This window comes from Emericellopsis atlantica (genome assembly GCF_019669845.1).
Source record: "Emericellopsis atlantica unplaced genomic scaffold F5Z01scaffold_19, whole genome shotgun sequence".
Lineage (NCBI taxonomy): Eukaryota > Fungi > Ascomycota > Sordariomycetes > Hypocreales > Bionectriaceae > Emericellopsis > Emericellopsis atlantica.
In genome coordinates, this window is record NW_025764721.1 from 425,888 (window position 1) to 439,327 (window position 13,440).

The 13,440-nt window shown below is 54.2% G+C and overlaps 5 protein-coding genes across 5 annotated transcripts; 3 read left to right on the top strand and 2 right to left on the bottom strand.

The window, feature by feature from the left end:
* Positions 1–795: 795 nt before the first annotated feature.
* F5Z01DRAFT_624955 (armadillo-type protein) lies at positions 796–2,800 on the top strand (the record flags this gene model as incomplete). Its single annotated transcript, XM_046261397.1, has 6 exons — positions 796–826; positions 895–980; positions 1,030–1,150; positions 1,200–1,313; positions 1,368–1,613; positions 1,665–2,800. 6 exons carry the CDS (start codon positions 796–798, stop codon positions 2,798–2,800), a joined length of 1,734 nt encoding a protein of 577 aa, XP_046116807.1.
* A 458-nt stretch (positions 2,801–3,258) lies between these two features.
* F5Z01DRAFT_624908 (peptidase S24/S26A/S26B/S26C) lies at positions 3,259–3,846 on the bottom strand (the record flags this gene model as incomplete). The annotated part of the gene is made up of 2 exons (XM_046261394.1): positions 3,259–3,444; positions 3,511–3,846. The coding sequence occupies 2 exons, from the start codon at positions 3,844–3,846 to the stop codon at positions 3,259–3,261; spliced, it is 522 nt and encodes a 173-aa protein (XP_046116808.1).
* A 2,001-nt stretch (positions 3,847–5,847) lies between these two features.
* On the top strand, positions 5,848–6,368 carry F5Z01DRAFT_189720 (uncharacterized protein). The gene is made up of 2 exons (XM_046257996.1): positions 5,848–5,979; positions 6,043–6,368. Exon 2 carries the CDS (start codon positions 6,047–6,049, stop codon positions 6,275–6,277), a length of 231 nt encoding a protein of 76 aa, XP_046116809.1. The 5' UTR covers positions 5,848–5,979; positions 6,043–6,046; the 3' UTR covers positions 6,278–6,368.
* Positions 6,369–9,964: 3,596 nt separating this feature from the next.
* On the top strand, positions 9,965–11,285 carry F5Z01DRAFT_189878 (uncharacterized protein). Its single transcript, XM_046258000.1, has 4 exons — positions 9,965–10,239; positions 10,301–10,573; positions 10,636–10,794; positions 10,850–11,285. Exons 1-4 carry the CDS (start codon positions 10,091–10,093, stop codon positions 11,127–11,129), a joined length of 861 nt encoding a protein of 286 aa, XP_046116810.1. The 5' UTR covers positions 9,965–10,090; the 3' UTR covers positions 11,130–11,285.
* Positions 11,286–11,348: 63 nt separating this feature from the next.
* On the bottom strand, positions 11,349–13,158 carry F5Z01DRAFT_189745 (uncharacterized protein). The gene is made up of 4 exons (XM_046257997.1): positions 12,834–13,158; positions 12,211–12,758; positions 12,083–12,132; positions 11,349–12,024 (listed from the first exon to the last, which is right to left on the bottom strand). The coding sequence occupies exons 1-4, from the start codon at positions 12,967–12,969 to the stop codon at positions 11,442–11,444; spliced, it is 1,317 nt and encodes a 438-aa protein (XP_046116811.1). The 5' UTR covers positions 12,970–13,158; the 3' UTR covers positions 11,349–11,441.
* Between the last annotated feature and the right edge of the window lie 282 nt (positions 13,159–13,440).

Consider the following 13,440-nt stretch of genomic DNA (forward strand, 5'->3'; position numbering starts at 1 on the left):
CAAATTATTATTGGACTAACAACCTGATTAATCAGTGAACTTGCCATTGCTAGTCGAGTCGAGGGCGATTGATCAGTCCAGTTATCTGCCAAGCTGGTGGCCTCGCGCCCAGCCGGGTCCTCAACCTTTTCGGGCGGTCAATTCGTCATCAAAGCTTTCATACCTATACGTCCTGTTGGCATCGTCATTCGGGCCCTCACATAGGCGGTGCATTACCTGTAGTACTTGTATTGATACAGAGGTACCTTACATATCGATAATGCTCATTCCGTCTCTTCAGGTCTGACTAGAGTGCGAGACCAATCAAGAAGCTTGCAGACAGCTCCTGTCCCACTAATAGCCGAATGGACACTAGCGTGAGTAGTGGATCCCTCAGGCCAGCGTCGAAGCTCTAGGTACGGCAAGAGCCCCAGTACCTTAGGTTCATGCACTCACATGAGGTCCCGCCGGAATGCACCTGCTCGCTTTGCTTGGGTCCGACTCCATCATCATCGGCCTCTAGTTGGGCTTCATTCCTCATTCTCCCGCCATCCCACGTCTACCGCCTTTTCCTGACCGCAACTGTCACGCAGTGCCAATTCTGCCTATCGAGAGCATCGAGTCCTTCCGTGACTGGATAGCGACATCGAAGGCCTGTCCTCGTCCTATCTGCGGCGCCCGTTGATCGCCCGACCGAGTCAATCGATTGCAACCAAAACAAACACTACGCGCGCATCACGCCTACCGCACATCACCGACTACTACCACGGAGCGATCGCACCGAGAAGCTGGGGACGTGGGCTTCACACATCTGCCATGGGTTTATGGAGCTCATGCTGCTGCGGAGGTTTGTTGTCGCCCTAGCCTTGCTCTCTCCCCACTGCACCCGTTTCTAACACCATTGTGCCGAACCAGGTCGGAACCGCGATGGCCTCTACGAGCCCGTTCTGGCTGACAGCGAACGGGAAGCTGTAGCTGACCTGCTGCAATACCTCGAAAATGTTGGTCATCGCCACACCGCCAACCCGAGTATGACTGACGTTATGGCAGCGCGGCGAAACTGACTTCTTTTCTGGCGAACCGCTCCGAGCTCTCAGCACCCTTGTCTTCTCAGAGAACATAGACCTTCAGCGCAGCGCGAGTTTGACCTTTGCCGAAATCACTGAGAGAGGTATGGCTTGACTGTATCCCGGGACTATACGGCCGCTAATACCGTTCAGATGTTCGAGAGGTAGACCGTGATACGTTGGAACCGATCCTCTTCCTATTGCAGAGCGCAGACATTGAAGTGCAAAGAGCAGCAAGCGCTGCTTTGGGAAACTTGGCTGTCAATAGTGAGTTGTTCATTATACACGTCCCCCGTTGGCGATGCATGCTGACTCAACTAGACGAGAACAAGGTGTTGATTGTTCAGCTTGGCGGCTTGACGCCTTTGATCCGCCAGATGCTCTCGCCCAACGTCGAAGTGCAGTGCAATGCAGTTGGATGCATCACCAACCTCGCCACGCATGAGGAGAACAAGGCGAAGATTGCTCGGTCCGGCGCTCTTGGACCGTTGACCCGCCTAGCCAAGTCGAGGGATATGCGAGTGCAGCGCAACGCAACTGGAGCGCTGCTGAACATGACACACTCTGGTATGATGGACTCAGATCCTGTCCAGATCATTTCGCTAATCACCCTGACAGACGAGAATCGCCAGCAGCTCGTGAACGCTGGTGCCATCCCTGTCCTCGTCCAGCTCCTTTCCTCGCCCGATGTCGATGTTCAATACTATTGCACCACAGCTCTCAGCAACATTGCCGTCGACGCAAATAATCGCCGCAAACTAGCGAGCTCCGAGACGAAGCTAGTTCAGTCCCTGGTGAACTTGATGGACTCGTCGTCACCCAAAGTTCAGTGCCAAGCTGCGCTGGCTCTCCGAAATTTGGCGTCGGATGAGAAGTATCAGCTCGATATCGTTCGCGCAAACGGCCTAGGCCCTCTCTTGCGTCTCCTCCAGTCGTCATACTTGCCGTTGATACTGTCCGCCGTTGCCTGCATACGCAACATCTCGATACATCCAATGAACGAGTCTCCCATCATCGAGGCAAATTTCTTGAAGCCCCTGGTGGATTTGCTCGGGTCTACGGACAATGAGGAGATCCAATGCCATGCCATCTCGACCCTTAGGAACTTGGCGGCAAGCTCAGACCGCAACAAGGCTTTAGTTCTTGATGCTGGCGCTGTTCAGAAGTGCAAGCAGTTGGTGCTGGATGTGCCAGTGACCGTCCAGTCCGAGATGACGGCGGCGATTGCAGTGCTGGCCCTGAGCGACGACCTCAAATCGCATTTGCTCAATCTTGGCGTGTGCGATGTGCTTATTCCGTTGACGCACTCGGACAGCATCGAGGTGCAAGGCAACAGCGCCGCTGCATTGGGCAACCTGTCCTCGAAAGGTAAGCTTCGCTCGGTTATGTTGGCATTGTCACAAGATTCTAATCATTTTGCAGTTGGCGACTATTCAATATTCGTGCAAAATTGGGACCAGCCACAGGAGGGCATCCACGGCTATCTTGGACGATTTCTGCAGTCAGGTGATGCGACCTTCCAACACATTGCAGCCTGGACACTCCTGCAGCTCTTTGAGTCGGAGGATAAGACTCTAATCAGTCTCATCGGCAAAGCCGAAGATGTTATTGAACATATCCGCAGCATCGCAAACCGCCATGTCGAGACTGGGCCCGAGGCTGAAGAGGAGGATGAGGGTGAAGTTGCCAGCTTGGCGCAGCGCTGCCTTGAGCTATTGGGGCAGACTGGCAACAAGACACACATTGAGGGCTGATCTGCTGCCGCCAGATGGTGGCATTTTTTAAGCTGACTTTTATTGATCCTAATCATGTCAGCCCTAGCTCACTCGGATCTGGGCTGGCTCGATCGCTTGGCGCGGACATGGCCAATCGCAGTGGTACGGCGTTTTCTTTTTTAACCTGGAGTTTCGATGATGCAGCACGGGGGCGATGGTGAGTGCGACGGCGCCTTATCGTGTGTAATTGCGCTGCTCCAAGGGAGCGGAGCGGTGCGGCTTTGTTTCATTTTGGTCTGAGAGCATGGTTTTCATGGTATTGATCTTTCTTTCGTACAAAGCATAAGCCACTTGCGCATATTATATATTACTCAACTTTAGTTGCTTGTTCCTAGATCGCGTTGCATCGGGAACCTCTCCGAACGAAGCAGAAGTACGTCCATTGCCGAAGGGGATCGCGTGCGTGTTACCGATCATTGTATCATCACCAAGCGCTCCTACGAACCCAGTTGGGATGTTTCCGCTGACTGCAGTGGATTGTGCAGCCACCCACTTTGTCCGTATGGCAGAACTCGCGCGACGACCTTGCCTTTGATGAGCGCGAGCGGCAAGGGTCCAAATATCCTCGAGTCTCTCGAGGCAGTCAAATTATCACCTAGCACCCAGCAATGCCCCTCTGGAACCTGGTCATGTGTCAGCGTCTGGTGTGATGAGGCGTTTTATGTGTTGCACACTAGGCATCGACTGACCTGGATCATCTGGTCCTCCCCCCTCTCCCCTGGTGTCCCCATGCAGACGTAGTCTCCCGGTAGGCCGACCAGTCTCTTGATGCCGTCTGCATTCTCCAAGATGGGGATGCGATACTGCACCAGGTCACCGATCCGGAGCTCCTTTCTGCGATTGCGCGCATGGGTCATGTCGGTGGCCACCCAGTCGCCATCCACGGCGAAGGTGGGACACATGGAGGGTCCGCTGGTCGCGCCGACGGCGAAGACGTGTGTCTGGAAGAGATGAACGGCGCACATGAGTTTGAAGGTCTGCAGGGTCAAGTGGAAAGGTCTTGCGCGGAAGTGAGTGAAGACCATGTTGGGCGGCGTGATGTGGGAGGAAGGAAAGAGATGGCGGTTTGAAGGGGATCAAGGAGGGCGCATTGTACGAATTGTGTGGGGATCGGGGATGGTGAAGAGCCGGAAGCCCTTGTGAATGCGTGAGGCTGTTGGCGATGAGAGATTATGAGGGCGACGAGGTGATGGATGGAGGTTTGTTTGGTTTGGACGGGAGATGAAGTTGCTGGGGATATACGCTAGCCGGATTGGGACACTAGCGTGGACGACTTTCAACGTGATGCGACTTGGAGTGCTCGATATTGGGCTTTAGAATTGTGAATGGAAATTGATGATAGTCGTATCAATGAAACATATTTAGTAAATCTGAGCTTGAAAGAGTGACTTCAGGATATAGGGAAAGGGTGTCGTTGTGAATGACACGGAGCACTTCGGACGGCATCGGTAGGTACCGTGAACTGTTCACGAACCAATGTCAAGCTATTTTCTCGAAGCTATTCGTGAATCAAAGTAGAATAATAATTCATAGCTTTTGTCTTTGAGAGATACTTGGGTGAGGGATATGTTTGTTGTGAGAGACGGACGAAGCAATGTCTATCGGTCTAAGTCGGGAGGCGGTAGTGATGCGGACAAGGCATTTGAATTAATCTTCCAGGGCTGAGTCTCAAGAGGACCAAGATTCCGCAAAAAGAGTCCGAGCGACAAATTTTCACTTGGTCGTAGACGGTCGGGTAGTCATGTGCCCTTTCTACATGTAGCAAGCCCACGCCAGCTTGGCGAAGGGGCCAAGGAAAAGCCTTCAGCTTCTACAACATGCACTATCCATCCAGCCCTTCTGTGCACTTGCATCGGAGAATACACGATCCGAGACTAGGCATCCAGATTCTACAAGCGATGCTGTCATGGTCACAGAGCGCCATCAAGGCCGGATGAGACCGGACTATTCATCGGCGTTAGGGGCTCCTCTCGATACAATGATCGAAATCCACCTTGAAAGATCCAATAGCAGCTACGTAGTACTCATTGGCAAGGCGTTTTTCTTGAACTGTGCAGTGGTATCTATCTAGGCCTTGGCGATCCGGGCAACAGAAGCAGTTGTGCGCCAGAGGATCGCGCTGAGGCGCGAAGTTCTCGCCTGACTCGTACAGGCTAGATCGAGCACGTCAACTATAACCCTCACTACAATAGTATCAGTGTTGCAGGGTTCACGCGCAACACTGGCTCAGATCCCATGGGACTTTGTCGTCGACATAGCGTCAGTGTGTTCATGCCGCTACAACGACACCACAGCAGGGTCAAGGACCTCTTTCACCGGGTATGGTACCCTCTTGGACAGAAGAAGGAGACTTGTGTCCCTTGATTTGCTGAGGAAGTATGCGGTTCATTGGAGACATAGTCGTGGCGGTACGGGACGCTTGTGGACGGGAATCGTCCGAGGCAGGGGAAGTGACGTGTGTTCCATGTATTGATTGTAACATGCCCGCCACATAGCGGCAGTGATAGGAAACTTTGCCCCTTTACCTAGTTGCCCTGGTTGTCTTTATCGCCGGGATAGCGGCCGATGTCTGGAATCTCTGGACTCCTCGCCTGGGGAGGTGGAACTAGGAGACGAGGAGTAAGGGTGGAGATTCCCCAGCACAAGGCTCGGAAGATGTATCCTTGCTTGAATCTATTAGTGTTTGCGCTACATTCATCTTTATCCTACTCACCACGGTGTGTAATCCGAGTGTTCATGTTGCAGCCTCGCAGATGCCAGTGGAATGGGATGTGGGGTTCCTTTCGCCTCCGCGCGTCAAGGCCAGCGCCAGCCCCTCCCGGCTCCGTGAGCCTCCGTCCACAATTCGACCCAGCTCTTCTTTCTCTTGCTCTCGGAGAAAAAAAGTAATCACCGACGACTCCCGAGGGCTGCATGAAGGCTGCAGATCTTGGGAACTTGTGCGCTTGTCCGCTGCAGGCGCCGGCAGTCAAGACGTCAGGAGCTGATGTGGCCCCGGGTCTACCTACAGTACCTTAGTTGTTCGCCAAGCACCCGAGGCGGTTTTGATCGATCGACGTCTGGAGGCTGGTATCTGACACACGACAGGAATGATTTTAACCTTATTTTTTGGCCGTGTCTCGAACCGCGCCGCCGGCAAAGAGCACAGCACAGCCGAGGTGTGATGGCCACAGGGATTGATCCTGAAGGGGGTGGTACTGATGACCCTATACGTCGCAAAGGTCGATGTCTCTCGAAACGACTTACTATTTGTTCTTGGTATCGTTTAGTTGGTACGCACACTGTTTCGGTCACAAGCAAATGACCATGCCCATTGTTGCACAACCAAGGCAGTGCAGTGAGGTGAGACGGGGCGTGTCATATGCCGATGCAAGGGTGAACGTTAGTGTCCAGAAGTGGTCGCTACAGACAGCACGATGCCATGCTTCGGAAATACATTGGCCGCCGAGGGCCTGATTGATTCACTGATAATAAGCTTATTTCGACAGTCGGGAGGTACGTAGTACACGTACGCAGCTATGCGCTCCAGTTTGGCGTGCGGTGGGTGACCGCGCCTAGAGGTTAGCTGGATGCAGTCACGACGATCATCCCCCCCCCTCCATCTCAGGGGTTCGATGAGGATGCACTGAGATGTCGGAATGTCCTTTGTGGTCATCCTGGATGTTTCTGGGCTTGGCTTGAAACTACCGACTTTTCCAGCGCCCGGTGCAAAGAGCCGCGGACTATCATGCAGCTGTCCGATTCAGGGCTCATGCTTGCGACTCGACTCAGACAGATCTATACTTGTACACACTGTCTACAGTAGTGCCATTGTGAGGCATTGCTGGAGCCTTTCAAGTGCCGGCGCCGGTGGGGTGCGGCCCCACGAAACGATTTGGCTGGTGAAGTGTCTCGTGGGGTATCTCGTGCTATTGATAGCGAAGTAAAGTCTGGTATGTGCGTGGATCTGATAGATAAGGGAGGAGAAGAGGATTACGAAACCTCCATTACTCAGGCGCCACTGGCTCGTGCGTCAGCGTGGAGTCAGAGAGGGCTGGCTGAGCAGCGATGTCACCGTAGATCAAATGGAGTGAAGCACGAATAGGTGCATCTCATCTCCAGACCAATGTTGACGCGGTGGAGTGTGTTATTATTCGTCAGAGGCGTGAGGCCTTACGATCGACCAATTGCGCAGACTCGCAGATTTGGACAAGCAACTCCACGCTGGACGCGCGTAATGTCCCAAGTTCATGTCCAGTCACTGACAGATCTGAAGTATCCGTACATCGATAATCAGTTTCCATGTTGCCAGCGGCCAGACGCAGCACCCCCTGTGGCTGGGCGGAACCCCTGCCGCGCTAGATAGGAATAGGCAAGGGCCTCATGTCATTTGTGGCAGGCTTGGCTGCCTGGACTGGACATCTGCGAAAAGCTTCACCTCATGGCTGAGTATTGTGCACCGTACCAGCTCCATCCGTCAACGACCACCACCGCATATCCATATACAAGATGCAATGAAATTCAACCCCCGCCAGGCCAAAGCTATGGCGAGGACACTGATCAGTATATCTGGCTGGCGTGGCACGTGAGCTCCCGTGGGAAAGACAAACTGCACAGCCTCGTCGCAGTGGGCCATGGGGAACGGTGAGATAGGTTAAGGTAAGTTAGGTGTCACCACCTTGGCGGCGCTGGAACGGCGTATCTTGGCGCTCATGCTTTGCTTCAGTCGATCGTCTCATCGGGACACTGCACTTGCTGACGTTGCATTCCGCGACAATGGGCGATAAGGCTACCGTGTTTGGTGGTTTGCTCTTTGAAGTTTGAGTTCAAAAATAGGTTGCATTGGTTGGAGAGAGGCCACGCGCTAGGGGACTGGAGCGTCGGGGGAAGAAGTAGAGGCCGGGGGCGTCGTAATCAGTCATCGTCACGGTATTAGCAGCAGTATGAACTTGATAATCATAATCATCGCAGTGGTCGATTTGCAGTATAATGATTAATACAAGCTCGGAGCCGCACCTCGATGTCCGATGTCGACTATCAAGCGCTGACGACAGCCGATGCAGCCACACTGCGCAAGATCCGATCTATGCACACACACCTACCTGCCGTACATGTAGATTGACGTGGCGCAGTATCTGTAGATCAGTCTGATAGATCTGGGAATCAGCGTCGCGAACATCCTCCCTGAAAACAGGCTACCGCACGCGCTTGTCAATATCTCCCTCTCATGATATCGTGCAGTCAAGCTCGTACGTAGATATGTCGATGGAGAACAAACGTGTAGAGTCATGACTAGCTTCAAGAGTAAGACACGGACCACTGCCGCAATCTTGATAAGATGCAACTCGGCAGCCAAGCCAGTGGCTGCTGCCACTGGCGTATCCGGGCGGTTGGACCCCTGTTCCGCTGGGCACTTCACCTACAGGCTACAGGCTACAGGGTGGTCTAGGTAGCCTAGGCTCTAGCCTGCCTGTGCCAATGATAATTCAAGCTACCACGCACATCCATTCGCCATAGTCCAATGCCATAAGCTACTCAATTACAGCGGATGCAGGCAGCCCAGACAACCCATGAGCAACCAGCAGTTTCGACATTTTGGTCCAGTCCCTGACGGCGGTCCATGCCCAACCCTGCCCTGCCCTGGACCTGGTTAGTGTTACCCAGTGGCTACCCGACCGGCTGTCTGAAACTGGATCCCCCAGCGCGAACGTGGGTTGCTGGTCTCGTGACATTCGCTGCTGACCTTTTTCCCATTGCGTCTCACCGTTGACGCCCACCACACCAACCAGGGACATGTTGCCCAAGCCCAGGAATGCCGGTACTCGACCCCTTGTTCCCTATATTAAGCTTGATACGCCATGTGGGTCTGAAACGAGACATGAGAATGCTTTGTCGTCGCGGGCCAATTTCACGACACCGGAAAGAGATGAGCTCTCTGCCCTCTTGCTGCCCAAACAATCTCCTCGTGTCATGGTCCGTGGCGCGCACAGGGCAGTGAGTTTGATAATTACTGCTTTTTCTCCTGATCTCCTCGAAGCCACGAAACCCAAGACACACAAGAAAGGAAACCTGAGACATGCGAGCTTCTTTTTTTATCTTCCACCTCCTGCGTGTTTGTATCCTGTGGTACCAAGACAACACGGGAGAAGGCGGCAAGCTCACGCATCCGCGTGATAGCCTCATGTCCATAGCAAGCCACAAACACCGACACAACGTCCATTGTCGACTTGTTGTTGACTGACTCTTGCGTCGTTCCCCCGAGCTGGATTAGCATAGCCACTTCAAGCTCAAGCATTCTCCAGGCTCGGCTCTCCGCGCCCCCGCGACCGTCCCGCAACAGCGTCCCGCCCAAGAGACTTGGCTCGTTCCCACTTTCCACCCGCCCTGCGATAGTCGCCTTGCAATGTGGAGTGGCGACCTTGTTGGTGTTGTATGTCTGCTCGACTAGTATCTCACTGAGGATACCCGCGATGGTGGAGAGGAGAGAGCCTGCAGATACTGCCCACGATCGGCGCCATCGTACGGACCTGTCTCAGCCCGCACACTCGTCGCTCCGCTGCTTGCGTGTCGATGGCGTACCTGTTGTGTGTCTCTGCCCTTTGACTCCTTCTCTCTGCTTGGACAGCGATGATGCGCTCTACGGCTGGCTACTGGCCCAGGAGCCACGTCCAGCCGCGATCTTGGCCCTGTGGACCGCGTAGCAGTCGTGCTCGCTGATGATGCACACACGTGCTTCTCTGTCGTAATTATGTTGGGCAGCAGGAAAGCTGTGATTGCCGTCCGGCACCAGTCACTTCAATTCCACGAGTGCGCTGCCGAGCAGGCTCACCCCCCGTCCCTAGACTCCCTACCCACACACCCTCCCCTGTCGTGGCTTCTCTTGACCCCTGCTGTCTACTGACAACGACGGGCGGCGAGCAAGGAGACGACGACGCTCGGGCAGATGCCGTGTCCCATAGCACAGAGAGATACTGATGGTCAAGTATATTAACATGTACCTTTCCCGCCGTCACGCTTCCATCTTTGACTTTGGACATGCTTGATGTGGCTTGACAAGAAATAGTACCACCGAAACCAAGGACCCTTCAACCTTCCATCCCGGCTACCTACCCTTCTGCATATCGAAGCACAATATTCTGTCATTCCACTGCACATCTAGTATATTCTCACGATATCTCACCTTGCTGGAACCCCCTCAGCCCACCCAGCCCTGTCTACTCCAACACCCTGGGCAACGAGCTTCGACAAACTTCCACTACAACCTCTTCTGGCCTGTACAGGGGAAAAAACATGTCACAATTTGTGAAGGATGAAGAGCTCTGTCAGCAGTACGCCCAGTTCGCATCGCACATGGTGGGGTGGCAGTTCAAAATCATCTACTGGACCATGTTCATGTCGAACCTATTCGTTCTCTTCTTAGCCTCATGGACTTTCACAAAGTATGTCACCCCCTCCATGAGCAATGTCATCTTTGCACATGTGACTAACGAGCACGAACAGGGGCCAGGAAGCAGCCGAGCGACTCAGTGACGATCTCAAGAAAAGGGCCAAGCGATTACGGTTCTATATATTCCTCTGTTTGGGTTGCGTTGCCGTTTCGGCTGTCATTGTCGTCATGGAGGCCTATGCACTGCTTGCACTGCAATTCTGCGATGGGGAGGACTTGATGTCCTTGTACTGGTCTACGTGGACAATGATCCAAGTGGGATCGTTGATCGCCATGGTGGGAATCATCCTCGCCATGTGCCACTCGTTGAAGCAAAGCCGGCATCCGTGAGTGTTCCTTCTATCGCTTGACCAGCAATCCGCTCTACAGTTGGCTAACTTCTTCTCAGCCCGTGGGCTCTTGCCCTTGGGACACCTGTCCTGGTCATCGCTGGCTTTCTGCATCTCTTCCACGCGTGCGGGAGAAAGGGCGTCAAGAAGATGAAGGCTTCCTTCGCAGCACGCGGCGACGACGACGGCAACCCCATGGGGGCCCCCATGAGTCAAGCGTAAGTTCGCTTCACACAAGGTATCCTCCCCCGTTGGGACTGACACGTTTCACAGCAACACGATTCAGGCACCAGAGGGCACAGAGGACGAAACGATCGAGGGCGAGTTTATCGGCTTCACCATTGACGGCGGTCCCATTGTCCGCTTCACCAACCGCTTCATCAACTGCCAATTCCCCAGCAACATGGAGCTCCTTGGCCATTGCAACGATGACCGACCCATCGTCGCGTACCGGAAGGACTCCATCCGGTTCATCTCTGATTCCAACAAGAAGGCCGTCTGCCCCGACAGACGCAACGACGAGCAGGAGGAGAAAGTGCACGAGAGCGTCTGAGGAGAGGGACATCCCGTCCATGGGGGGGTTGCAGCGTTCATATACATTCGGCGTTTGGGTCTTGGTATACCACGGGTTTCGAGGATTTCTTTTTACAGCATCAGATGCATGGATGGGACTGGTCATTTTGAACTTTTTGTCGCGCGGGAGGCTTGGCTTGGCTACGGAAAAGGCAGAGGCTGGCTGTGTGCGAGAATGCCCACTCGATACTCGGGGCCACGCGCGGCTCGCCGCCCTGGGTTCATGTTTGGTACACGTTTGTTTGATCTATATGCGCTTTCTATCAATATTGGTCACGAGAAGAACGTGGCCTCATCCAGTGAATTCCTCCTCTCTATGTCTATCATGCCTGTCTACCATGGTCATGTCATTCAGCGGTATCTCCGTGTCGACCCTCTTGTATCCCCTCGATCTACGCCTGAAGCGCTTCACGCCGAGTCGGACACATAGAGCCATGACGAGGACGCCAACCACCACCACCGTCGCGGACATCCATATCCTCCAGCCGCGCACGCAGCACGGGTACCAGGACATGAAAATGCCCACGGCCCACTGCACCCACGGCTTCTTGTGCCGCCTGTCGGGGAAGAGACCCTTGCGCACGAGCTGCTTCACGATCGGACCCTGCGGCCCCGTGACGAAGCGCTTCAGGCCAAAGTGCGGTACCGTCTTTTGGCGCGGGTCCGAGTCGGGGTACTGGATGTCCCCCCATCGGCCCTTGAAGTAGAAGAATGAGGTCTGATTGGTCTCTACAGCATCGTCGGCGTCTGCGAGGGCGAGACGGGTGAGATCAAAGGTGTCCGGGTCGAGATGGTAGAAGTTGGCCGAGAGCATCGGATCCCAGAGCTGTCCTGCGTCGCAGTAGTCTATCAAGGCGCTGTCGTGTATATGCTCGCTGTACGGAGATTAGCGGTCTGGAGTGAGGGTGACTGAGAAAGCAGCAGACGGCCTACCCGGGAGACTCATAGTTTGCGTGCGATCCATATGCGCTGAATACGAGGGGCTGGGGTCATCGCTTGTCAGTCACTGTCGTCTTGTTGTCCCGCCAAGTGGCCGGCTTGGACCAAGTATTTCTGCTTACCCGATCATCCTGTATCATCAAGCTATTGTCGCTCCAGTCAAATGCGGACCCGTCCACGTGCTGGCTGTAGTAGATCCCTGTGGGTTTCCCGTCACGGAAACGGACCATGTTGTGTTCCCAGTCGCCCACATGGTCACCAAAGTGCATACCGCCTCCGTCTTCCTCGATCAGCCGGTTCAGCGGCTCCATGACCTGCGTGATATTCGGGCCCCGGTCATATGAGTAGAAGTAAAAGTAAAAGGCGTCAAGATCACGGGCGCTCTTCTCGACGAGAATCACAATGCAGGCTGTCGCGTTGGCGATCCTTCCCGAGGGATCCGGTGTCTGGCCCAGCATCCACGAGGGCCAGGTCGTCACATCATCGTTTGAGGTCAGCGCGACGTGGGAGGTGCCGTTGCGCACATCGTTGAGCAATTCGAGGTTGTCCAGGTCGAGGGGGGGCAGATCCGGGATGCTGTCTCCGTCAATTCTGGGTGTCGTGTGCTGAATGTGCTGGAGCAGGTCGGAGGGTCTGAACGGATCTTCCGAGTGCAGCCAGATTAAAGGTGCTGTGGGTTGGGAAGAACACCATTAGCTCATGCCCAGCGAAGAATTGAGATTGACCCGTCCGTTGATTCTCATACCATTGCGCGTCACGTAGTCTGGCACGATGCGATCTGCTGACAAGCTAGACGGGTCCTCGTCTACATCGATACCACCAGGATGGCCGAAGACGAGTCGCACCGATAAGATGAATAGCACTGACGCGATCAGACCCATGTCTGCCTACACGCACACGGTCGACTTTGGGCTGTGCAAGCTGCGAGCATGCGCGCATTTGCAGCGGTCGTGGAGGTTGGAGAGGAAATGCTGCCCTTGACGTCAGACGCCAGCAGCAGAGCGCGTTCCATGCGATTGTTCTTATCGATACAAATACGATTTGAGGTTTATTCAGCATGGCATGATGAGACACGCCAGACTGTCCGGACTTTCGGTCGCTACCAAGCCCCGGATAACGTGGGAGAGGCCCGTATGGTCCATGCGTGTTTGACCGATTCAGCAAAGTGAGGATTAACTCGTCATGCGTCGGAGAAATACGACATCCACTTCAAAAGACGCCGCGCATTTTTGGTAATTGTGAGATGCTATCCGTACGGCTATGCAGTTTGAGTCCAAAGAAACTCTGCGCGGGAAACCATTGCAGTGGGTTTTGAGAGGCATTGACGCCAACATCCTACAGGGAAAACCAAG

Bases quoted from the DNA above. Each gene is read 5' to 3' on its own strand.
- F5Z01DRAFT_189720 (XM_046257996.1), top strand. From the start codon at position 6,047: ATGTCTCTCGAAACGACTTACTATTTGTTCTTGGTATCGTTTAGTTGG.
- F5Z01DRAFT_189878 (XM_046258000.1), top strand. From the start codon at position 10,091: ATGTCACAATTTGTGAAGGATGAAGAGCTCTGTCAGCAGTACGCCCAG. The intron at 10,240-10,300 runs GTATGTCACCCC...GAGCACGAACAG, and splicing joins GCCTCATGGACTTTCACAAA to GGGCCAGGAAGCAGCCGAGC. The intron at 10,795-10,849 runs GTAAGTTCGCTT...CACGTTTCACAG, and splicing joins GGGGCCCCCATGAGTCAAGC to CAACACGATTCAGGCACCAG.
- F5Z01DRAFT_189745 (XM_046257997.1), bottom strand. From the start codon at position 12,969: ATGGGTCTGATCGCGTCAGTGCTATTCATCTTATCGGTGCGACTCGTC. The intron at 12,759-12,833 runs GTATGAGAATCA...CCCAACCCACAG, and splicing joins AGACTACGTGACGCGCAATG to CACCTTTAATCTGGCTGCAC. The intron at 12,133-12,210 runs GTAAGCAGAAAT...CGATGACCCCAG, and splicing joins TGATGATACAGGATGATCGG to CCCCTCGTATTCAGCGCATA.